The 27,579-nt window shown below is 43.4% G+C and overlaps 1 protein-coding gene across 1 annotated transcript; it reads left to right on the plus strand.

Moving 5' to 3' along the window:
• Window positions 1-521: 521 nt before the first annotated feature.
• hoxc1a (homeobox C1a) lies at window positions 522-5,152 on the plus strand (the record flags this gene model as incomplete). Its single annotated transcript, XM_071349484.1, has 2 exons — window positions 522-894; window positions 4,269-5,152. Coding segments are annotated over 2 exons (735 nt in total), but the record flags the coding sequence as incomplete, so codon positions are not given.
• Window positions 5,153-27,579: the final 22,427 nt, after the last annotated feature.

Genomic DNA, 27,579 nt, shown 5'->3' on the forward strand with positions numbered 1-27,579 from the left:
TGACCACGAATGATGGTCTACACTGGCATTGTCTGCTGTACTGGAGTCCATTCATTTGGCCACCCCAAATGAGTCTACAACTTGCTTGGCTTGGCTAATCAGCGTTGTCCCGGATGGATGACAGAGATGTCCAGCTATTGGCCAAGACCAAGAGGGCACGTCATCTCCATCAGTCAGAGATCGACTTTCTCCAGGGCATGCCCATCTGACTGTCCATGCATGGTCGCTGTCTTGATCCATCCATGCGTTGTTGGGTATTAGCTATAGCTACCTGTCCATGCGTTCTACGACCGTTTGACCGGTCCAACGATTATTCGTAGGTGAATTCATATCAAGAGTTAGCGTGTAATGGGGAGGGTAGCAGGGGGCTACCGACCTGGGGAGGTCAGGATACGGGACTTGGACCAGATAACTTCTCCTGAAGTTAGGGCTGGCAGCTAATGAAAAACTTCAGCAGAGATTGGCAGGGAATATTAATTGCAACACAGTTACCCATCTTTTTTCGAAGCCAGTTCTGAAACAGACTGCACGGAAAGTCAGCTCCGGGTCTGCTCAGGCTCGAGCAGCCCTCCCTTAACACAGAGTCAGGGCTTTTCCACCACGCCAACGGCTTGCCTTCCGCTACTCTCGTCTCCCTCCTACCTCCTGGCTCACGAGCACGACTTCCCGGACTTGGATACTCCTCTTCCACACACAACACCGCGACTGTGGCGCTGGCGCACTCCGAATTCGGGTGTATAAATGCACACGTTCAAATCTACACTCATGGTGGGCCTAAGATTCACTTTGCTGTTGTGAACAGTGGCTCTCACTCGGACCCCAATGTACCTGAACTAAGTCACTCGAGCAAAACTTTTGAGTGGACGAAAGTAAAGAGAAGTCAACCTCGGACGGGTAAGTTTTGGACATGTCGTTCACGTTCCCGTTTGGAAAGACGACAGCTATCTTATTGACCAAATCATTTGTAAAACTTTTCATTTGCTCTTGATACGAAAACCAATAGCAAGTCTTAAACGATGTGTGAGTACTGTATCATTAGTTATCAATTCGTTTCTACATCTACATTTAACGTTTGGTAAACCGTTATTGATTACTCCTCATATGTTGAAAAGTAGTCTGCAACAGATGTGCCATATTCTCAAATCGGCTACTGTTTGTAGGACAGTGCTGTGCTGTGAGAAGGTATAAGCTAGGCTACTGTTTGTAGGACAGTGCTGTGCTGTGAGAAGGTATATGCTAGGCTACTGTTTGTAGGACAGTGCTGTGCTGTGAGAAGGTATAAGCTAGGCTACTGTAGACTAATGTGAAACAGGCAAAACAAGTTTGACGTGTTTTTGTGCAAAATGATCAACTACAAGACAAGTATTTATTTGCATTCATGTAGCCTATTGCAGCAAATGGCTTCAGAAATAAATACATAATTGCGAATGAACTTTTAACACAAGTTAATAGGCTATAAAATATGAATAGTATAACTGAGCACTTATAATTCCTGAATCAATCAACCACAATAACCATACAGTAAGTGACATTTTACCTACGTATTCATCAATTCTACCCAGATTGGAAAAATTGGGATGGACTGGGGAAAAGGCAGAGAACGCTGGGCCAGGTGTAGTGGGTTTATACACAGTATAGGCCTGCGTCTCTGTACCTATTGGGGCACAGAAAAGGATGGAGATCTTTCTAGAAAATAATAGAATCGTTTAATTCTATCCACTTGTGCCTTTCTTTAATTTGCATCACTGTGTTCTGGAAAGGCAGTGGGACCTGAGTTCAGTGTGCACAGGTAAGTTTAGCCAAGCTCACTCCCAAAAACGTTAGAGCTCTCTGCCTATTGATTATCTGTCGGTATAGTAATGAGAGCCTTGTGTATTGATCTCAATGCCAAGCACCTTTACGTGTTCACCTTTTGACCATGATCATAGTCGCGTATCATCAGTCCACCAACAACACATCGGTCTTTACTGTGCATTCAGCATATACTTTCCGATTTCGTAGAAATGAGATCGTACTTACTAAAAAGTCCCGTAGAATACTTGCAGTTTCTTGACTTTGCCCATTGAAAGTAATTTATCATGTTTAAAACGACCAATAATCCTTCTGCGTGACCCCGATTTAGCCCACTGCAGTAAATGGTTAATCAAAGATGGCATGCCTTCTTTGTTACCTGTCTCGGAGACATCTACAGTACAACAATTTCTCATCCAATATGTCTTGATTTATATTGATTGTTTTTGTTGCTTGCCAGGACTAGTATCCATGTCCTCTAGCCAGCGTTTGTATTTTACTGTCTGATGGCTTTAAGCTATCATACAAACAGCTGGGTAGATATAGTATAGACATAGTATCATAAGAATGATTCTCAGGGTTGGAGCATATCTCATTAGTGCTACATTCTTACCAGTAGTATGATTAGTGAAAGCAGCAGCAACGTTTTTTTCTGGAGGGTGTATTGTCTTGGCACGAAAACAAAGCATCCCTATATTCTCTCATGCATAAAGGCCTCCATACAACCCGTTTGTAAGTTGATCTGCTGGTACAGTGTATATACTCCCAGTGCGTCATTCTTCAATTATGCTCTGACAGCACCTGAATTACTGTGGGCAGGATGCCCAGGTGGCTGAGGCAATGTGTATTGATCCTTTCCCTCTTGATCCTCTCTCTCTCTCTCTCTCTCTCTCTCTCTCTCTCTCTCTCTCTCTCTCTCGCTCTCTCTCTCGCTCTCTCTCACGCTCTCTCTCACTCACTCTCTCTCTCTCTCTCTCTCTCTCTCTCTCTCTCTCTCTCTCTCTCTCTCTCTCTCTCTCTCTCTCTCTCTCTCTCTCTCTCTCTCTCTCTCTCTCTCTCGCTCTCTCTGTCTCGCTCTCTCTCTCTCTCTCTGTCTCGCTCTCTCTCGCTCTCTCTGTCTCGCTCTCTCTCTCTCTGTTTCTGTCTCTCCTTGGCTGGGAATACTTTGCCTCAGCGGCTTGCCCTGGCTTTGCTGGCTGGCTATTTTTAAAGCGTGCAAGTCATTCCTCAAATATTTTCAGTTTGATTCTTTATTCCTCCTGGCCAGCATCAATTCTATTATCTTAGAAGTCATTCATCAGAATGTACAAGTGATGTTCTATTCCTGAGAGCCCAGGTGCTTCATTACTTACTGTATTGTTTGGTCTGTGTTGGCCTCTTCATAGTCACCATGTATTGTTTGGTCTGTGTTGGCCTCTTCATAGTCACCAAAGGCTCTTTTTTTAGGTTATAGTTTAGGTAAACCGCTCCTTGACATTCTCCTTTGTCTGAAACATGGATTTCAAGACATCCTATGAGCTGACGTGTCTAAGAAGCCTTTTTCTTCATAGCCTCTTCATTCCCATACCTTTCCTATGAATTATGATAGAAGTTATTACATCCAATACCTGGCCTTATTGAGTCCATGGTACAGTACGGATACAGTACCAGTCATTTGACTCAATCACGAAGAAATACAGATAGCCACCTATAATGACCATAGACAGATACCATGATGGGGTTGGTATCTCCATCACTGATGGACAACAATGTGTTATAGTGTTCAATTATTTCTGAGGAAATTGTAGACATACTTTTTTCAAACAATCCAACACCTATAATCAGTGTTTTCAAATACTGGTCCCGGAGACCCAAAGCGGGGCACGTTTTTGTTTTTACTCTAGCTGATTAAAATGATCAAGTCATCATTCATGTTTTATGATTTGAAAAAGGTGTGCAGTGCTAAGGCAAAAAAATATATTGTGCTCTGCATTAGGGCTCCAGGACCAGGATTACGAAACACTCCAGGCTTGGGATATACCTGAATGTACAAAGTAGTCATGCCAATTTCATCACACCTACTCTAGTCCCGAGGTTTTAGTGAGTCAGCTGTTTAAGCCTGGTTTTAGTCCAGTGTTCAGTGTGTGATTAGTGCAAAAGCCATGACGGTTACTTATCCATGTCTCAGAACCATAGCTGAATCTTGGGCACTGCAACAAAAATGTGACTATTTAGGGCCACGTTTTTTATTCCTCATTGCCATCCAGTGAATTGATCTCAATACAGATACACATAACCAATTAACTTAATGAATATATTGAATATATGTTTTATAAGTCATTGTGTAATTACTTTAACACCCCTGAAACCTTCATTCATCTCTTTCATTAGCTAAGAAGACTTTATGTTGCAGCCAGAGTGGTCTCCATGGTCAGTTTCAGAAACACCTTTATGCTCCTTATAATAATGCTATACTTGTGTTTTAACTGTCTTTTCAGCCAAGATGCACATGGCCTGTGGATTGAGTATAGTTTCACGGGGGTCAGTATGGACAGAGGAGGTGGAGGTAACCACCGATGGGCACCATCTTACTGCTAACCGGGTACCAAGGACCAACTTCACCACAAAACAGCTCACGGAGCTCGAGAAGGATTTCCACTTCAACAAGTACTTGACGCGGGCCAGACGACTGGATATCTCGAACGCCCTGCAGCTGAGCGGGACGCAGGTGAAGATTTGGTTCCAGAACCGGCTCATGAAACATAATAAATTAACGCGCGAGGGCCTTCTTCTCCCCGTGGCCCCTTTGGCGTCCTCGAGATGCCCAGAAAGCTCACGCTACAACAACTTGGACACCTGACCTGACCTCGTGCTCTCCCAAACATCCACTAGCAGAGGACCTGTCTCGTGCGTTACAAAACAAGGTGTGTAGGCCTAAAAATAGTGACAGTGTCACCAACCTGCAGCTGGTTTGATTCTCCGTTTGGAGGAATTTTAGTTAGCCTAACATGTTGTTTTGCACGAAAACCACGAAGCAGGGTAAGTTTTGTGAACTCGAATGATTTATTGTAAATGTTTGACTCGGTGATTCTTAAATTAAGAGGCGCACATATTTATTTTCCGTATTTATTGAACCATTATTTTACGAGGCAATATAAGCCTACCTGAGACCTTTAATTGGAGTAGGCTATTTGACTTGTTCTCCGGTGTCAGCTGTAGTAATATAATGATTAAGGCACTTTATGAGTTTATACCAAATAACATGAGTTTAATCAGACATAACTATTATTATAATATGTATTATATGTATTTGTTTATTTATTTATTGAGTTGTTATTTATTATAAATTAGCCTACATGTCATTAAAGCAGCATTACAATCATTTTGTGGCCAGCTCTTTTTTCGGGAACAGCCTACCTGAAATGTTCTTGACTAAAAAGTATGTATATTTCTGTCAGGGGTTGTCACAGATTTGGGATAAATGAACAGTTATTTGAGTTATATTTATTATTCTGTTTAGATTTTTCATGTTCTTGAATATGAAACATTCTTGATTTTGTCTTTCCACCTCTATTCAACATTGTTGTGCTCTTCTCTTCATCTTTCTTTATCTCCTGTTTCACTCTTTTTGTTTCTATCCGTTAATGGTTTGAATTATACCGCGAGCGCCAAGGGATTAATTTGGCAATTGACTGATAGATTTATTGACTAACAGGTTTAGTGTATTGATCAACGTTAATCCGACCATTTGAATCAAACATTTGAACTCATTTCAACGGAACTGTAAATGCTAATTAATTGTACAATCCTTTTTTCCTTAACGAGTATGCTAATAGCCTCGTCATAAACATACATAAAAAAATAAAAATCCACTTCTGAACACTTCAGTTTCAGCATGTGTTCAACAATAAAACGCTCTCTAAACTGTGGTGTTCTCCTGTAAATCAACCAATAAATTGACTGGGCACGACGCCACTATTCCACTGAAATGCGTTCGTTAACTGTTTGTTCACATGCCTCATAAAAACGTTATTGACAGAGTAACAGGTTATCCGTGGTGTTAATATAGGACCTATAGTTTGTCACGTTTAAAGTTAAAACCATGGAAGGGATGAATCTATATTATTTTCGGAAATATCGAATAGCCTAGTTTAGTTGATTAGCTTTTTGCGTGTGTTAGGCCTATTTATCACCAATAAATATGTCGCAGGGCTGAAAATTACAAAACATTTGGAAGCACGGAATTGCTTCAGTTACTTATGCTCGGAATTACTGCAATTATTTATTGTAAACTATTGGCCTACTAATGACCGATGCCTTCCGTTGAATTAATTACAAGTGTAGAACATTTGACATATTTTGGGATTTTCAATGCATAGTTTTTTATGAATGAATATGCCACTATTGTATAGGGTTATGGAAACATGCACTTAAGCTTCTGCAAGTCGTGCTAATGTATGCAGTTACTCCTGAGTTCAACTCTGACCCCGTGACCTTTGTCTTGCCTCCTGACGACGGTGACCGGTCAGTTAGTCAAGGAGAGAAAGATGATCCTTCATCTGTATGACCTTAGACTCACAAGGGCTCTTTGGCTTTTTCAAGCCACTCCGTAACACTTTTGTTCAAAACAATATTTCATCCGGCATTGAAATGGACGGAGAAGAATAGTATTCTATAGCCTGATTGAGTAGGCCTACTAATAATTGTACTCTTATTATTGACCTGTTAACAATGCTTATTATAAAATACAATTTTCTAGGCCTGTATTGGATTTTATTTGTTGTTACATTGTTATGGTCCAATTTCACATGGACATTGTCTTTACCCTGTCTGCTCTTTCATTGCATGTCAACACTTAATCGACAAAATCTTATTGCCTCTGTCTAAAACGTTCGCAAAATTGCATCCTACAGCCATATCTTTTTTTGTTCATTAGTTCATTCGTTTTCACCTACAGGAACTTAAATAAGCTATAAAATGCATACAGACTTAATTCATACAAAATGAAGTACAATGCCCTTCATGGCTTATGGCCCTGAAAAAGATGAGCTTGATTGAATCAAAGGGAGGATAATTGTAAAAGGCAGTGCACTGTACCCAATGTATTTTTATATTTTGCGCTGTCATTTAAAGTCATTTAAATACACACCATTAGTTCTGCTTCCTGCAATAAAACATGATGACCATATTAGGAACGCTTGACAGCATCTATAAGTGATTTGGTTTTTAGCAAACAATATAACAGGATGTACCCACTACAGTGTGATAATGATGACGCTTCTGATGTACATGATAATGATTATGATTGTGATGGACTGATATTTGACCTAATTAGTTGAGTTTAATCTTGTTAAATATGCACCATTATCTCGTGGACACAGAGGCTCAGCTAGCCATATCTGTTCTTAATCACCTGTACTAATATTTGTTCTAGTTGTTCTCTGACAGGTTCAGTATTGGGCTGGCTGCATGTCAATTGATGAGAACACCTTTGCGTTTCTGTCTACACTGACATTTCCAGAGTTTGAAACCATTCTTGTCTGATGGATCTGTACTCCCCTTTCCCCGCTTTTCCCAAGATGCACAGCTCCCTCATCACAGTGACAGCTCTGTCATGCACTGGCACTAGTATTAATACGGGTTCAAAACTATTCAAAACTTGCATTCATAAGGTTGAACCCAATCAAGTGATACTGTAGAGCCTTGAGTTTTTCTGGGAACACAAGGCTATAACGAGAGCCATGAGTTTTTCTGGGAACACAAGGCTATAAAGACAGCCTTGAGTTTTTCTGGGAACACAAGGCTATAACGAGAGCCCAGAGTTTTTCTGGGAACACAAGGCTATAACGAGAGCCCCGAGTTTTTCTGGGAACACAAGGCTATAACGAGAGCCCAGAGTTTATTCTGGTTATAGGAATACGTACAGACATTCTTGTGCTAATGCGTCCTGTAGCATGAGATGATTGATTGATTCAGAGATATGTTGCGTTACTTTTGCATTGACACGTGTAAGTGTGATTTTACTGGATTCATTGAAACTCATTCTAAGTCAACCTAGTATTAACGTAACGCATAATGTACATGCCATAGGTGCACCCTGAAATGAAATCAATTGATCAACTTAAACATTTCAGAACTACTAATGAAGTTAAATAAATATGGGGTTTTCCGGGATTACACTCTCTCTTCCATCTTCCTCTCTCTCTCTCTCTCTCTCTCTCTCTCTCTCTCTCTCTCTCTCTCTCTCTCTCTCTCTCTCTCTCTCTCTCTCTCGCTCTCTCTCTCGCTCTCGCTCTCTCTCTCTCGCTCTCTCTCTCGCTCTCTCTCACGCTCTCTCTCACGCTCTCGCTCTCTCTCTCTCTCTCTCTCTCTCTCTCTCTCTCTCTCTCTCTCTCTCTCTCTCTCTCTCTCTCTCTCTCCGGTTCACTCTCACCTTTACTCTCTCCTGTGCACTTCTCATACCCTCTCTCTCTCTAACAGGTTTGGCTACCTTGTTTGACAATTAATTACTCAAGGAGCAGCAATGAACGATAAGTGTTCAACATGCATAATCGCGCTCACGCACGCACGCACGCACGCACGCACGCACGCACGCACGCACGCACGCACGCACGCACGCACACACACACACACACACACACACACACACACACACACACACACACACACACACACACACACACACACACTTAACAGTCCTTGCTTCTCCTGTCATCCTCTCCTCCTCTCCTCCAGGGACCAGATGCTTGGGGACAGCTTACAGCCTCAGCGCATTTCAGTGTACAAAGCAAAACAGCAGCACTCAGCATTTCTGGCTGCAGGAACAGAGAAGTTTGCTTTTGGACGGGGGGAGGGGAGCTCTGCGATGGAGTCAACACAAGGTAAAGGGGAGAGTGAGGGAGAGAGAGAGAGTAAGGGAGAGAGAGAGAGGTAGAGAGAAAGAGAAAGAGAGAGAGAGGGAGCGAGGGAAGGAGAGAGAGAGAGAGAAGGGGTGCACACAAAGGTGAATCTGTGTCAAGGTTGCATGTTTATTGCATAGGAATTCTATTGTTATTTCCCCATACGAATTTTGAATGAATACAGGTTTCTGAGTCTTTGAGACTAAGCAGCACGCTGCAGGTTCAGAAAGGATTTCTCCTCTCTTCTGCAGGAACACATGCATCGTCAGTAATATGAATGCAGGTGGACGCCACGGCAGATAGTGTGTGTGGAGCTACTGACCTCTATTCTACAGCTCTGTTTACATTAGCGCTTTGCATTGCCCTTTCAAAAGTTGCAGATGAGCATAAAGTGAGGGGGGGGGGACACAAAGCAAAACAATAGGCTTCTATAGGGGTTGCTGATGGTGCATTCAAGATGTCAGCCATACTTGAGTCTGGCTATTGCAATGAAGGAGCCCTATACTTATTTTTCAGTATTAATTTGAATAGAGTTTTGAATTGATGGTTATGTAGGTCAAAACTGTTCGCTGCTCTGGCACCCCAATGGTGGAACAAACTCCCTCACGACGCCAGGTCAGCGGAGTCAATCACCACCTTCCGGAGACACCTGAAACCCCACCTCTTTAAGGAATACCTAGGATAGGATAAAGTAATCCTTCTAACCCCCCCCCCTTAAAAGAGTTAGATGCACTATTGTAAAGTGGTTGTTCCACTGGATATCATAAGGTGAATGCACCAATTTGTAAGTCGCTCTGGATAAGAGCGTCTGCTAAATGACTTAAATGTAAATGTAGGTTGCATTACAATATATCACACAAAATAATGAATATATGGTTTACTCAATTGAGGCAATGACATGTACTACTGCTACCAGTATTTAGTGTACAGACACAACACACACACACACACACACACACACACACACACACACACACACACACACACACACACACACACACACACACACACACACACACACACACACACACACACACACACACACATTTTGATCTCCTTATTATATAATTTTAAAAAATCATAAATGAGCCCTGCAATGCTTATTTGTCTGGTCTAAAGTCGACAACCCCCCCCCCCCCCCCTCCCTTTTCTGCTGCGCTGGGTGAGGTTGCCATGACAACAGGTTCTTAGACATATGGAGAGAAGAGAGGGGAGCACAGGGGAGCAGGGAGGTGGGGTTGGGTGGGGCGGTGGAGAGATGAGGGGAGGAGAGGGGGAGTCAGGAGGAGAGGAGAAGAGAAGGGGCGTTTCGAGGGCGCTGTCTGTCTTTCAGATGTGTCTTTTTGCCTCATCCCTCAATCATCCGTGCGTGCTGAATAGGAGCCCAGTTCATGAACCTATCTCAATCAGGTCTGTGCCAGCCGGCAGCCACCAAATTAATTCATTTAGGGCGGAGAAAAACAAACGGATTACCGTACAATCATGTCCCTGAACCTACGTTTTCCTGAGGAAGCGTAAATAAATAGAATTACGGACAAAATGTGTTTGTTTTTTTACTCTTGATAATTTTTTGGTAGATTTTGTATCTAACATCTAACGTAGATATTTTTGTTACATATTCTATATATTCAAGGATAACATCCACACAGGTTAGGCAGATAACTGGAACAGAGGTGTGAGACGGACTGCAGGACTGGCCTGGATGCTATAAAAACACACATTGAACAGTCCCTTTATCCAAAGGGGGAACCCCAGGTGATATTTCATCTTTACCCCTCCCTTTCCTTATTTACCCATCCTTCTCTTGATGCCTCCCCACTCCCCTCTCCTCTCACACCATTCTCTTCTTCTCTGCCATTCATCTTCCCTCTCTCTCTGTCTCTCTGTTCCTTGCCTCCTGCTATGTTCTCCTCCAGATATGAGCGACTGACCCTCAGGCCTTCGGAGGTCAAGTGATACAAGGTCATTGGCAGGTCATCTCCTCTGATTGGCTGACCTCTAAAAGGACTTCTGGCAGCAGCCAATCACATCCATCTCACTCTCACTCCCCCTGCGCACACACACACTCCCAGAAACACAACCCCCCCCCCCCCCCACACACACACACACGCACATACCCCCACACTTCCTATACCCCCCCATCCTCCCATCACAGTTCCACAGCTACACACTCCACTCGTGTCACGTGACGAGGGTGAGGTGGGCGTCAGTGAGTGTGAGGATGATGGATGATGCTTTTAGTACCTGTTTAGAATGAAGCTGTCCACACAGCACTGTAATTACCCACTCCCAGGCGGCAGCTGCCCAACATAATTGCTTTTTGTTTGTTGACCTGGTTTAGTGCAGAGAAAGATGGCTTCCTTGGGGTAGTGGGTGAAGAATACAGTGGTGTGTGTACAGTTACAGTTACAGTGGGTAAAGTCAGTTTGTGTATGCATTGTGGATTTTGGTGAGGATGTGTGTGGGTTGTGGATTTTGGTGAAGGTGTGTGTTGTGGATTTTGGGGAAGGTGTGTGTGTGTGCAGTTACAGTATGTGTGGGTGAGATGTGTGTGTGTACAGTATGAAGATGGGTGTATGTCGTGAAATTGGTTGAAGGTGTGTGTGTGTACTGTATTTGGGGTGTGTATATGTATGTCTGTGTACAGTACAGGTGTTTGGAGGGATCAGATTTATCACAGAGTAATTCATGTTTTTCCTTTAGATTACAAAGAATATTACCAGTCCATAGGATTGCTGTTTCACTGTAGCCACAGCTTTTTAAAGTAAAACCAAACCGAGCACTGAAGTCTGGCTGAGGGAATAGCCGTGGACAGCGGTGATATTCAATAAAAGGATTGAGAAATAATGTATATTTTTCCATGCATTATGTATAACAGCATGTTGCATTTTAAACACTCGTTCTCTGAGCTGCCCTCGGTATCATCTTACGCTAAGGTCAAGAGGTCAATAGAATTCAGTAAGTACAGTATAGATTTGCCTCGTCTTACGCAGATAGGAAATGTAGATTAACAGCCCCTCGTTTGACCTGTGGAAGGAGCATAAATGCCCCATCCATAAATCCTCCATGAAGTAGTGTTTCAGCTCGGTTTGGCCCGGCTCTCCCAGCCTCAGCCTGGGCTGGCGTGCCTCTCTCTCTACCCAGACACGGAGTGCCGAGCGGCGGGTATCAGCGGTTTGTATGAGCACCTTTCATCCAGAGCCTGGTTCTCACATAACTCAATCTCCAAGCCTTTATCACCGCCTCATAAATAACCAGGCTATTGGCTGATAATGTCCACTTAACGCTTAGTCAATAAACCCCACAGTAAGAGAGGACCTTTTCTCGCCCCTCTCTATCCTCTGTACATAAATATAAACAGTGCTGCCGTTAGATTGATGTGATGGGTAGGCCTTGGCTCCGTCAGGACAAAGAGCGGCGGTGTGTGGACCCATGTGATACTACCGTGTGTGAATGCATGCGTGTTTCAAATTCGCTCATGCGTGTGTGTGTGTGTGTGTGTGTGTGTGTGTGTTTGTGGGCAGCCACTGTATAATACCCCGACCGATGGCTGGGCTGCAGGTGTTAAGGGGAGATAGCAGGGGAAGGTAATGAGGGGATGAAAGGGGGGGTGAGGGGGATGAAGGGCGGTAAGGAGGGGATGACTGGTGGCTTTGACTGATCACCCGAGAGAGACAAGTATCACACACTAATGCTCTAATTAGTTAACCTTGGTGCCACACTGCCAGGGCCACCTCCCATCTCTCCTGTCCTGCATGCATGGTCCGCCCCCTCTCTCCTATTTGACCCATTTAGAAAGCCGATAGAGTGCGATGAAAATGTAGGGGCCTCTCAAATAGACTTGCTCTTATATTTCATCCACATCTACTCAATCAATGGGCAGATTTGTTAGACACTTTACCATGCATTGGTGAAAAGCAAAGAGTTAGTGGATAATATCTCATGCAGCTCCCAAGTGTCACATCGTGGTATGGGAACTATGTCACAGTGTGACAGTGTAAACAAAGGCAGAAGTTCTCTCAAAGGTCGCCGGTCCACTCTCAAGCCCATGGAAGCTGTTGTTGGAGAGGCTGGGATCATTGGGATGGTATCATCCTCAACCCTGGAGAGACAGACAGACAGACAGACAGACAGACAGACAGACAGACAGACAGACAGACAGACAGACAGACAGACAGACAGACAGACAGACAGACAGACAGACAGACAGACAGACAGACAGACAGACAGACAGACAGACAGACAGACAGACCGACAGACAGACAGACAGACAGACACGAGACAGACAGACAGACAGACAGACAGACAGACAGACAGACAGACAGACAGACAGATCGGGATGGTGCTGGACTGAATAAGGGGATTTATTGTGATCCATGAGACGTCAGTCTAGGTGCAGCTGGGCTTGCAGCTGGGTGCAGTGGGGAAACAGGGCAGGAGTGTGTGTGTGCATGCGTGTGTGTGGGGGGAGGGTGTATTATGTAGTGTAGTCATTCTGTCTGCCAGGTGAGGGGGGGTGTTGTGGAATGATGAGGCACAAGGGGTCAAACTGATGGACAGGTAATTTAATATAATTAAGGTATTGAGACTGCTGAATGGGATTGTTGTCTCTCTATCAGATAGCCATTTCATTGCCTGTCAACGTACAAAAATAAACTGATCAGAAATACTTTTTAAGGAGTACAACGCTAAAGTACAAAGTGTCAATGCACTGGCTGCAGTCCGAACAAAGATGTCCCTACAGGTGAAAGATAGACAGAAGTGAGGTGGAGGTAGAGGGCGTAAGATGGGGGGGGGGCAGTTTTGGGGAGGAAGAGGGTATAAACTGGTAGGCGTTTGTTAACTCAGACACACACACACCCACGCTCCGACACACACACACACACACACACACGCACGCACGCGCGCACGCACACACACACACACACACACACACACACACACACACACACACACACACACACACACACACACACACACACACACACACACACACACACACACACACACACACACACACACACACAAACACAATTCCTCCCACACACACTGCGGCAAATGAATCTCCCTGGGTAATGGAGACAGAAGCATTCTGAAATGAGGAGAGACATTAACTGGGGTATCAATAAATAAACCACTAATTAGGAAAAAAGAACCCGTGCTGGAACAGGAGGAGAAGACAGGGAGAGAATATCAACGGCAGGCCTGTTCAGTTACATCTGCATTCAGCCAGCGATTCATAGGCTGTGTTCCAAATGGCGCCCCTACCACTATATAGTGCACTACTTTTGACCTGCTCTGGTCAAAGGTAGTGCACTTTATAGGGAATAGGGTGCCATTTGGGACGCTTTCAGAGCTCTGCTGGCGAGGGGCTGGTCCTCATGGGGGCTTCACCAATCATGTTGGCTCGTTGGTTCCCTCCATCCCAGCCTCCCCGCCACACATCAAGCCCAGGAGAGAGTGTGCCCACTATTTGACTGTGCAGTGAACCCATCGTCTCCACCACCCAGTACAGCTCGGATCTCCTCTCATCCCTGCTCTCTCCTCTCCTCCTCATCTCCCCGTCTCCCCCTGGCCGCTCCCTCTCTTCTCCCCAGCCTATCTGCTCAGCGCTGAGCTGTGCCTTGAGTGTGCCGCTGTGCTTTGCGACTTCACCATGATTGATTGTGGTGGGGGTCCTCTCCTCCCTTGGTAGGAGAGAGAGAGAGAGAGAGAAAATGGAGGGAGTAAAGAAGAGGAGAAAAGATAGGAGGCAAAGCAGGGAAGCCTGGGGAGACTAGAGAGAGAAACCTGAGAGGTGGAAGAAGAATGGAGGTGTGTGTGTGTGTGTGTGTGTGTGTGTGTGTGTGTGTGTGTGTGTGTGTGTGTGTGTGTGTGTGTGTGTGTGTGTGTGTGTGTGTGTGTGTGTGTGTGTGTGTGTGTGTGTGTGTGTGTGTGTGTGTGTGTGTGTGGTATAACGCATGGCCAGCAGGGGGGACATTACAGTCCTGGCGCGGTGCGACCTGGCTTACCGGCGGGATCCGCTGACCGCTCCGTCTCTCCCTCACTGCTCCTCTCCTCCCCTCCTCTCCTCCCCTCCACTCCACTCCTCCTCTCCGGAGGATAATAAAGACTAATGACACCGATGCCGTGCCATCCGGCTCCCTAGTCTCCTCTTCACACTGCAACGCACACACGCGCACACACACACGCACGCACGTACACACGCACACACACACGTACAACCAGCCATTTTCAGCCATCATTTATCCCAGTACTCCCCTCCCCGCTTTAATTCTGCTTTAATAACCATAGCGACCATCCATCAGCTTATTGACGTGTGTGACAGGTGCTGCGGAGCACACTCACTCCCTGCCCTTTACTTGCACACCGCCAGGGTCACCCGCAGGTCAACACAGTCAATAATCACACACACGCACATTGCTGGCTTTCACCTTGGAGATGTGTACATGCTCCGCATATTTACATACAGTACTATGCATGTGATTCTCATTGACCGAGACAATTAGTAGGCACAACCACGCAGCATGTAAATTATGTGCTCGTAGTACTGTAAAATATACACATAGGTGCTTGCAAAGTGTACGATATTGCAGTGTAAACGTGCGGTCCCTTAAGTTTCGTCACTATTGTCATTATCACTACTACTAATTACAAATCAGTGTTTAGATGCTAAATTAGCCTATGCTGTAATGGCTCTCTCTCTGATTTTCACCTCTTCATATGTAAAACGTGTCCCATTGTCCTCCCACAGAAGAACGGAATGGATTGTCCCGGGAGTGTGACTGTTTGAATCCCTGCTGTTTGTTGCTGTTTCCATCTGCCCTGTGACCTGCCCTGTCTGGAACTGCGAGGAGTAAGAACACAGCCTACGTTGACAAAGACCAAAGCCGGTGGGAGTACCATTGAGGGCAGTGGTGCTTCTCTATCACAGGTGAAGGATCGTTTCAACAAACAAAAATACTTTTCACCCGTGAGTTTCAAATACAGTATCTCTAATGGTCGGATATATGCGTGATGTCAGAATGCATTCACTGTTTTAAAATGTGATCGTTACAAAACAGGACAGTTACGCTGCCCTCAAACCAAGGCACGCTCCTGCTAATTATCTATAGGCTATGTTTCAATTTTAAATGATTTTCTAACAAGTTTTATTTACTGACAGTATGAATTGAGGCATGTTCCGCCTCCTCATTAATTCACATAGAAGTAGCCCATTTCACTGTTGCGGACAATTTACATTTGAGGCTTTACTGAGTAGGACAGACTTCTCTCGTCAACAAGAGCCCAAGCACAGACTTTTTCCTCCCTGGCACATTTTCCAGTTGGCCACCGCATTGCCTTCACTACTAATAATAACTTTGGACATATGTGTGTTCCTTATCCCAGCCATGAAAGCTGCCAGAGCGCGTGGGGGACATTGCTTACAGCCGCTTTGACAGGCTCATTGTCCACCCTCCCTCCCAGAAGCCTGGAAGGGATGAGCCAAGCATGTGGGTTTGTAGCTTCAACCCCGCAGCAAAACACACACTTACACACACCAACTGCTTTGTTGGTTCTTTTCCATATTATGTCTATCTCTGATAAGCTACCCAGGAAGGACTACAAATAACACATATTCATATATGTAGCCTTAGAAATAAGGTTAATGAAATCAATAACTTGCTAACATCAGATAACATTTATATATTAGCCATTTCTGAGACTCACTTAGATAATTCCTTTGATGATACAGCAGTAGCAATACAAGGATATAAATCCACAGAAGAGACAGGAATGCCAATGGGGGATATATTCAGAGCCATATCCCTGTAATGCTTAGAGAAGATCTCATGTCAAGTGTTAATGAAATGTTGTGGTTGAGGTTCACCTGCTTCATCTAAAGCCTTTTAGGGTTCAGCTATAGGCCACCAAGTGGTAACAAAAGCTTGATAGTGTGTGTGATGTAAACAGAGAGATCTACTTTCTTGGGGACCTGAATATTGACTGGTTTTCATCAAGCTGTCCGCTCAAGAGGAAGCTTCTCATTGTAACCAGTGCCTGTAATCTGATTCAGGTTATGAATCAACCTACCAGGGTGTTTACAAACACTACAGGAACAAGATCGTCCACATGTATTGATCACATTTTAACTAATGCTGTAGAACTGTGTTCTAAAGCTGTATCTGTCCCCATTGGATGCAGTGATCACGATATAGTGGCTATATTCATGAAAGCCAAGGTTCCAAAAGCTGGATTTAAAAAAATATTTTGCTGTGACTCTTATGTGGATGATGTTAAAAATATGTGTTGGTCTGATGTGATTAATAAGGAGCATCCAGACGCTGCACTTGATGAATTTATGAAATTGCTTCTTCCAATTATTGATAAACATGCACCTGTTAAGAAACTGACTGTTAGAACTGTTAAGGCTCCATGGATTGATGAGGAATTGAAAAACTGTATGGTTGAAAGAGATGGGGAAAAAAGAGTGGCTAATAAGTCTGGCTGTACATCCGACTTTCTGAAAGAATGTGACTAAACTCAACTAAAAGAAGAAGAAACTGTATTATGAAGCCAAGATCAATCATATAAAGAATAATGGAAAACAACTTTGGAGTACTAAATTAAATTAGGGACAGAAAGGCACGTTCTTCTCCGTCTTTCATCGAATCAGATGGCTTATTTATCATAAAACCATTTGATGTTGCCAATTATTTTTATGATTACTTCATTGGCAAAGCATTGTAAGTTAGAATTTTGTAAAGTTATTGTGAGAGATTGATGATGATTGTTATCGATCAACAATGACAAACCTCCTGACAAACCTCCTGGCATTGACAACTTAGATGGAAAGCTACTGAGGATGGTACTTGACTCTATAGTCACTCCTATTTGTCATATCTTTAATCTGAGTCTAGAGAAAAGTCTTTGTCCTCAGACCTGGAGGGAAGCCAAAGTCATTCTGCTATCCAAGAGTGGTAAAGCGGCCTTTACTGGTTCAAACAGCCGACCAATCAGCTTGCTGCCAGCTCTTAGCAAACTGTTGTAGAAAATTGTGTTTGACCAAATACAATGCTATTTCTCTGTAAACAAATTAACATCAGACTTTCAGCATGCTTATAGTGAAGGGCACTCAACATGTACTGCACTGACACAAACGACAGATGATTGGTTGAAAGAAATTGGTAAGAATATTGTGGGAGCTGTATTGTTAGATTTCAGTGCAGCCTTTGATATGATTGACCATAACTTGTTTTTGAAAAAATGTACACTACTGGTCAAAAGTTTTAGAGCACCTACACATTTTCTTTATTTTTACTATTTTCTACATTGTAGAATAGTGAAGACATCAAAACTATGAAATAACACATATAGAATCATGTAGTAAACCAAAAAGTGTTAAACAAATAAAAATGTATTTTATATTTGAGATTCTTCAAATAGCCACCCTTTGCATTGATGACAGCTTTGCACACTCAACCAGCTTCACCTGGAATGCTTTTCCAATCGTCTTAAAACTTCTTATGGCTGGGAGGCGCTATTTTCACGTTCGGATGAAAGCGTGCCCAGAGTGAACTGCCTGCTACTCAGGCCCAGAAGCTAAGATATGCATATTATTAGTAGATTTGGATAGAAAACACTCTGAAGTTTCTAAAACTGTTTAAAAGATGTCTGTGAGTATGACAGAACTCATATGGCAGGCAAAAACTTGAGAAAAATCCAACCAGGAAGTGGGAAATCTGAGGTTTGTAGTTTTTCAAGTGATTGCCTATCTAATATACAGTGTAAATTTGGTCTGAATGCACTTCCTAAGGCTTCCACTAGATGTCAACAGTCTTTAGAACGTTGTTTCAGGCTTCTACTGTGGAGGGGGGGAGAATAAGAGCTGTTTGAATCAGGGGTCTGGCAGAAAGCCTTGAGTTTAGTCACGCGTGCAGCCGTGAGCGCGAGCTCCGTTCCTTTTCATTTCTAAAGACAAAGGAATTGTCCGGTTGGAATTTTATTGAAGATTTATGATAAAAACAACCTAAAGATTGATTCTATACACATGTTTCTACGAACTGTAATATAACTTTTTTGACTTTTCGTCTGGACTTAGTGCCCGCGCCTTGTGCATTTGGATTACTGGACTTAACAAAAAGGAGATATTTGGACATAAATTATGGACTTTATCGATGAAGATCATCAAAGGTAAGTGACTATTTATAATGCTATTTCTGACTTTTGTTGACTCCACAACATGGCGGGTATCTATATGGTGGCTGAGTGCTGTACTCAGATTATCGCATGGTGTGCTTTTGCCGTAAAGCTTTTTTGAAATCTGACACAGCGGTTGCATTAGGGAGAAGTATATCTATAATTCTATGCATAACACTTGTATCTTTCATCAACGTTTATGATGAGTATTCCTGTAAATTGATGTGGCTCTCTGCAAAATCACCGGATGTTTTGGAGGCAAAACATTACTGAACATAACGCGCCAATGTAAACTGAGATTTTTGGATATAAATATGAACTTTATCGAACAAAACATACATGTATTGTGTAACATGAAGTCCTATGAGTGCCCTCTGATGAAGATCATCAAAGGTTAGTGATTCATTTGATCTCTATTTCTGTTTTTTGTGACTCTTCTCTTTTTGGCTGGAAAATGGCTGTGTTTTTGTGACTAGGCGCTGACCTAACATAATCGCATGGTATGCTTTCGTCGTAAAGCCTTTTTGAAATCGGACACTGTGGTGGGATTAACAACAAGTTTATCTTTAAAATTGTGTAAAATACTTGTATGTTTGAGGAATTTTAATTATGAGATTTCTGTTGTTTGAATTTGGCGCCCTGCACTTTCACTGGCTGTTGTCAAATCGATCCCGTTAACGGGATTTCAGCCGTAAGAAGTTTTAATTAAACGAGTTCCCACATATGCTGAGCACTTGTTGAATGCTTTTCCTTCACTCTGCGTCCGACTCATCCCAAACCATCTCAATTTGGTTGAGGTTGGGGGATTGTGGAGTCCAGGTCATCTGATGCACCACTCCATCCCTCACCGTCTTGGTAAAATAGCCTTACACAGCCTGGAGGTGTGTTGGGTCACTGTCCTGTTGAAAAACAAATGATAGTCCCACTAAGCCCAAACCAGATGGGATGGCGTATCGCTGCAGAATGCTGTGGTAGCCACAAGCTGGTTAAGTGTGCCTTGAACTCTAAATAAATCACAGACAGTGTCACCAGCAAAGCACCCCCCACACCATAACACCTCCTCCTCCATGCTTTAAGGTGGGAAATACACATGCAGAGTGTCACGTTCTGACCATAGTTCTTTTGTGTTTTCGTTGTTTTAGTGTTGGTCAGGACGTGAGCTGAGTGGGCATTCTATGTTGTGTGTCTAGGTTTCCTGTTTCTATGTTTGGCCTGATATGGTTCTCAATCAGAGGCAGGTGTTAGTCATTGTCTCTGATTGGGAACCATATTTAGGTAGCCTGTTTTGTGTTGAGTTTTGTGGGTGGTTGTCTTCTGTCTTTGTGTTCTATGCACCAGATAGGACTGTTTCGTTTTTTTCACATTTGTTGTTTTGTAATTTTGTAGTGTTCACGTTTATCGTCTTTATTAAAACATGTTGAACACTAACCGCGCTGCGCTTTGGTCCTCTCCTTTTTCCACAGAAGAAAGCCGTTACACAGAGATCATCCGTTCACCCACACCGTGTCTCACAAAGACACGGCAGTTGGAACCAAAAATGTTCAATTTGGACTCCAGATCAAAGGACAAATTTCCACCTGTCTAATGTCTGTTGCTTGTGTTTCTTGGCCCAAGCAAGTCTCTTCATATTATTGGGGTCCTTTAGTAGTAATTTCTTTGCAGAAATTCCATCATGAAGGCCTGATTCACACAGTCTCCTCTGAACAGTTGATGTTGAGATGTGTTTGTTACTTGAACTCTGTGAAGCATTTATTTGGGCTGCAATTTCTGAGGCTGGTAACTCTAGCATGGAACACAAACCGGCTGCGCGTGTGCCATTGTGCATAAATGTATTTTGTCCCCCCACACCAAACGTGATCACGACACGCAGGTTAAAATATCAAAACAAACTCTGAACCAATTACATTAATTTGGGGACAGGTCGAAAAGCATTAGATTTTTTGGGCAATTTAGCTAGCTAGTTTGCACTTGCTAGCTAATTTGTCCTATTTAGCTAGCTTGCTGTTGCTAGCTAATTGGACAACCGAATCATTTCTAGTCATCTCTCCTCCTTCCAGGCTTTTTCTTCTCTTGACTTTATATTGTGATTGGCAACTTTCATAAATTAGGTGCATTACCGCCACCGACCTCATTCATCTATCAGTCACCCACATGGGTATAACCAATGAGGAGATGGCAAGTGGGTACCTGCTTCTATAAACCAATGAAGAGACGGGAGAGGCAGAACTTGCAGCGCAATCTGCGTCACAAATAGAACTGACTTCTATTTTAGCCCTTGGTAACGCAGATGCTCGTTGGCGCGCCGGCGCGCCGGAGCAGTGCAAAAATTTGTTTTGCAACACTCACGCACGCGACGCGAGCGGTGTAGTCAGGGTATAATGAACTTGTCCTCTGCAGCAGAGGTAACTCTGGGTCTTCCATTCCTGTGGCAGTCCTCATGAGAGCTAGTATCATCATAGCGCTTGATGGTTTTTGCGAATGCACTTGAAGAAACGTTTAAAAGTTCTTGAAATTTTCCGTATTGACTGACCTTCATGTCTTAAAGTAATGATGGACTGTCGTTTCTCTTTACTTATTTGAGCTGTTCTTGCCATAATATGGACTTGGTCTTTTACCAATTAGGGCTATCTTCTGTATACCCCCCCCCCCCCCCCCCACCTTGTCACAACACAACTGATGGGCTCAAATGAATTAAGAAGGAAATAAATTCCACAAATTAACTTTTAACAAGGCACACCTGTTAATTTAAATGCATTTCAGGCGACTACCTCTTAAAGCTGGTTGAGAGAATGCCAAGATTGTGCAAAGCTGTATCAAGGAAAAGGGTGGCTAATTGAAGAATCTCAAATATAAAATATATTTTGATTTGTGTAACACTTTTTTGCTTACTACATGATTCCATATGTGTTATTTCATAGTTTTGATGTCTTCACTATTATTCTACAATGTAGAATAATAATAAAAAAAATTAATAAAAACCTTGAATGAGTAGGTGTTCTAAAACTTTTGACCGGTTGTGTTGGGTTTTTTCAACGTCTGCCATATCTTGGATTCAGAGTTATCGATCACAAAGAGGGTTTTCTTTAATGGAAGCTAAACATGTAAACTGTTTTGTACCGCAGGGCAGCTCTCTTGGCCCTCTACTCTTTCCTATTTTTACCAATGACCTGCCACTGGCATTAAACAAAACCTGTGTGTCCATGAACAGTACGTTGATGATTCAACCCTATACTCATCAACAACCACAGCTAGTGAAATCATGGCAACCCTAAACAAAGAGTTGTAGTAAGTTTTAGAACGGATGGCCAGTAATAATCTGGTCCTGAACATCTCTAATCTGGTAATGAATGGCGTGGCTGTTGAACAAGTTGAGGAGACTAAATTACTTAGTGTTAGCTTAGATTGTTAACTGTCATGGTCAAAACATATTGATTCAATGGTTGTAGAGATGGGGAAATGTCTGTACGTGATAAAGAGATGCTAAGCTTTTTTGACACCACACTCCACAAAACAAGTCCTGCAGGGTCTAGTTTGAGCTTATCTTGATTGTCCAGTCATATGGTCAAGTGCTGCAAAGAAAGACCTAGTTAAGCTGCAGAGTGGCAGAGTGGCACCTCCAGAACAGAGTGGCACGTCTTGCTCTTCATTGTAATCAGAGGTCTAATGTCAATACTATGCGTGCCAGTCTCTCTTGGTTAAGAGATGAGGAGAGACTGACTGCCTCACGTCTTGTTTTTATAAGAACGTAAGAATTGCATAGTCAACTGACACACAGCACTGACACACAGCACTGACACTCACACTTACCCCACCAGACATGCCACCAGGGTTCTTTTCACAGTCCCCAGGTCCAGAACAAATTCAAGGAAAGGTACAGTATTGTACAGAACCAGTATTGCATGGAACTCCCTTCCATTTTACATAGCGCAAGTGAACAGCAAACCTGGTTTCAAAAAACAAATAAAGCAACACCTCGCGGCACAACGCCTCTCCCCAATGTGACCTACTTTTTGTGTGTATGTAGTGATATGTATGTGTAACTGATAGATGCATACACACACACGTACACACTCACGCACACACACACACATAACGTTTTTTAATATATGTAAAATGTCAAGTCTTTTGCCTGTTATGTCTTTTTCATCATGTGTCGGACCCCCGTAAGACTAGCCGTCGCCATTGGCATCGGCTAATGGTGATCCTAATACAATTGAATCAAAAAGAAGCACTGTTTTTTAGCTACCACTCCGCCATGTTTTCTCTTCATTCTATTTTGACAGTGACGTTTATTTACTCTGTACATCAACAAGGCATCTGAAGTGGCTGCTTTCCCATTTCCCCCATTTTTTCATTCTGACAATAACATTAACTCAGATTTGCATGCCACAGTGACCAAGCCCTTGATGAACACCTGGATCTGGGGGAGACACAAGGAAAGACACCTCGACGATTATACATAACAAAGACACTGAAGAGGACAAGAACTCAGGAGCCTAAAATCAATGAATAGAATAGAACAGAATAGAATAGATGACAAATCCATGTTATGTGGAAGTCACCAATCATGACAAGATATTAAACATCATTGCCTTAGAAAACAACAGGGTAGAACACAATACGACTGAGCAGGTAACAGTCCATGAGAGCTGCTGAGCACTACAGTGGTTCTCCCTCCGGTATCATGATTTATCCCTGCCAGGCGGGGCGGGGGGAGGGGGGGGGGGGTGTAGGTAGGCAGCAGTAGCTAGGGGTGCGGGTGTGCTGGGAGGGTAGGCAGGGGTGCGGGTGTGCTGGGAGGGTAGGCAGGGGTGCGGGTGTGCTGGGAGGGTAGGCAGGGGTGCGGGTGTGCTGGGAGGGTAGGCAGGGGTGCGGGTGTGCTGGGAGGGTAGGCAGGGGTGCGGGTGTGCTGGGAGGGTAGGCAGGGGTGCGGGTGTGCTGGGAGGGTAGGCAGGGGTGCGGGTGTGCTGGGAGGGTAGGCAGGGGTGCGGGTGTGCTGGGAGGGTAGGCAGGGGTGCGGGTGTGCTGGGAGGGTAGGCAGGGGTGCGGGTGTGCTGGGAGGGTAGGCAGGGGTGCGGGTGTGCTGGGAGGGTAGGCAGGGGTGCGGGTGCTGGCTGCTGCGCTGCTGGAGGCTCTAATCCATGACACAGGTCCTATCGGCAAGGATCATTGAGCTAATTAATAACATGGCACAGAGAGGGATGGCAGTCATTAAGGAGCCGCTGTGTGTGTGTGTGTGTGTGTGTGTGTGTGTGTGTGTGTGTGTGTGTGTGTGTGTGTGTGTGTGTGTGTGTGTGTGTGTGTGTGTGTGTGTGTGTGTGTGTGTGTGTGTGTCTGTGTGTGTGTGTGTGTGAGAGTGAGAGTGAGAGTAGGAACAGCTCTGGTGTACAGTATAGTCCACTAAGGACAAACCAGTATGAGAGAAGACAGACACAGACACACATAGACAGACACAGTGGACAGGACAGGACCGTTTGGGCCTGATCAAAAGGTCAGATAGAGCAAAAACAAATGCATCCCTCTCTCTCCTTCATTATTGAGCTGAGACAGGGTCTGATTGGAACAACGGTACCAACATACACTAGAACCAGAGGGGGTTTATTTTACAGATCCCACGTCTCCCTGGGAAACAAGTGTTACTGAGTTGACTATCCTTGTTAAATGAATGAGGGGTCTATAGAAACAGAAATCTTTACAGCTCTGTGGTGTCATGCACACACAGCTCAGGCCTATTATTTCCAGTAACACAGCCATATGTTAGCATGCAGCCACATACTATATGTCTAATATTTACTGTACTGCACACAGACAGACCAGGCGGAGTACAACCTGGACTCACCTCCATTTAGTAGGATAACTTACATTTTGTATGATATGCAAATGCACTTCGTATGATACAGTATGTTACAAATTAAAATTCATACAATGCAGTCACCTCCGAAATGATTGGCACCCTCGATAAAGACGAGCAAAAAAGACTGTGTAAATAAAAATTGTGAGCTATAGTGTATGTGAAATATATTATTTGATATTAATACAATTTCTAAGAGAAAGACATTTAGTTTAAAACCTCTACGGGATTGGTGTCCCTATACCGGTACGGTTGAGCTAACGTGCGCTAATGTGCTAAACTGCATGACAGTTGTAAGTAACAGCAAACTTTCCAGGACATAGACATGTCTTATATGGGCAGAAAGCTTAAATTCTTGTTAATCTAACTGCATAGTCCAAATTACAGTAGCTATTACAGTGAAAAAAATACCATGCTATTGTTTGAGGAGAGTGCACAACAACAAAAAACGTATCACGGCAACTGGTTTGATATATTCCACTCTGAAGGTAAATTATGTACTTACATTCAGTAATCTTGCTCTGATTTGTCATCCTGAGGGTGCCAGAGATAAAATGTAGCATAGTTTTGTTTGATAAAATAGATTTTTATATTCAAATGTAGGAACTGGGTTCTGCAGTTTGAACCCTTGTTGTCTCTGGCTCCAAACCAACCCTGCCCGGCCATCTTGATGTGTGAAAGATAGTGTATTAGCTAATGTTCCATCATGTCTGACATTCCTGGGAGTGTGTACACTTACATTTTGTATTACCATATTATTCTTGTATGTTCTCTATAGTTATGTACTGAAAATGGATCAATTGACTAATTTGGCACATTTGGGCAGATTTTATACAAAATATTGTCCAGTATTGCAATGCTTCACTGGATCAATCTGAAAACTTTGCACACACACTGCTGCCATCTAGTGGCCACAATCTAAATTGCGCCTAAACTGCAATATTATATTATGGGCTTTCTCTTGCATTTCAAAGATGATGAAACAAAAGAAAATATAGAAAACCCATGTTTTTTGGTTTGTATTGTCTTTTACCAGATTTAATGTGTTATATTCTACTACATTTCCACTAACTTCAAAGTGTTTACATTCAAATGGTATCAAGAATATGTATATCCTTGCTTCAGGTCCTGAGCTACAGGCGTTTAGATTTGGGTATGTCAATTTAGGTGAAAATTTGAAAAAAGGGTACGATCCTTAAGAGGTTTTAACAAGTAAAACCCTTTTCTCCCAAAAAGATAGGTGTAAAATTATTGGCACCCTGTTGTCAATATTTTGTGTACCCTCCTCTTGCGAGGATAACAGCACTGAGCCTTTTTCTATAATGCTTTATGAGATTGGATAACACATTGAGAGGGATCTGAGACCATTCCATTCCTCCATGCAGAATCTTTCCAGATCATTAACATCCTTCGGTCTGTGCTAATGGGATGCCCATGCACTCAAACCACAGGTTTTCAACGGGGTTCAAGTCCGGAGACTGAAATGGCCACTGAAAAATGTTGGTTTTGTGGCCAATTAACCATTTCTTTCTGTATTTTGATGTGTGCTTGGGGGCAGCAGCTACTCACCCCAGGAATAGTAGCTGCTGCTTAAAGAACAACTAAATTGTCTCGCTGGAAGATCCACTCGCAGCCAAGTTCCAGCCTCCTGGCAGAGGCAACCAGGTTTTTACATGAAATATCCTGGTACTTGGTAGACTTCATGATGCTGTTGACCTTTAACAAGCGCCCCAGGACCAGTGGAAGCAAAACAGCCCCATACCATCAAAGATCCACCACAGTAGGTATGGGGTTCTTTTCTGCATATGCATCCGTCTTTCAATGCCAAACCCTGGTCTGCGTGTCATTTGACCATAGAACCCAGCTCCAATCCAAGTGCCAATGCCGCTTTAGCAAACTCCAGATGTTTACATTTTGTCGCTTGCGCTCAACAAAGGCTTTTTTTCTGGCAACCCTTCCAAAGAACCTGTTCAAATCAAATCAAATCAAATTTTATTAGTCACATACACATGGTTAGCAGATGTTAATGCGAGTGTAGCGAAATGCTTGTGCTTCTAGTTCCGACAATGCAGTAATAAACAACAAGTAATCTAACCTAACAATTCCACAACTACTACCTTACACACACACACAAGTGTAAAGGGATAAAGAATATGTACATAAAGATATATGAATGAGTGGTGGTACAGAACGGCATGGCAGATGCAGTAGATGGTATAGAGTACGGTATATACATATGAGATGAGTACTGTAGGGTATGTAAACATAAAGTGGCATAGTTTAAAGTGGCTAGTGGTACATGTATTACATAAAGATGGCAAGATGCAGTAGATGATATAGAGTACAGTATATACATATGAGATGGGTAATGTAGGGTATGTAAACATTATATTAAGTGGCATTGTTTAAAGTGGCTAGTGGTACATTTTTACATAATTTCCATCAATTCCCATTTTTAAAGTGGCTGGAGTTGAGTCAGTATGTTGGCAGCGGCCGCTAAATGTTAGTGGTGGCTGTTTAACAGTCTGATGGCCTTGAGATAGAAGCTGTTTTTCAGTCTCTCGGTCCCTGCTTTGATGCACCTGTACTGACCTCGCCTTCTGGATGATAGCGGGGTGAACAGGCAGTGGCTTGGGTGGTTGTTGTCCTTGATGATCTTTATGGCCTTCCTGTGACATCGGGTGGTGTAGGTGTCCTGGAGGGCAGGTAGTTTGCCCCTGGTGATGCGTTCTGCAGACCTCACTACCCTCTGGAGAGCCTTACGGTTGTGGGCGGAGCAGTTGCCGTACCAGGCGGTGATACAGCCCGACAGGATGCTCTCGATTGTGCATCTGTAGAAGTTTGTGAGTGCTTTTGGTGACAAGCCGAATTTCTTCAGCC

This window comes from Salvelinus alpinus, chromosome 17 (genome assembly GCF_045679555.1).
Source record: "Salvelinus alpinus chromosome 17, SLU_Salpinus.1, whole genome shotgun sequence".
In the NCBI taxonomy this organism is placed as follows: domain Eukaryota; kingdom Metazoa; phylum Chordata; class Actinopteri; order Salmoniformes; family Salmonidae; genus Salvelinus; species Salvelinus alpinus.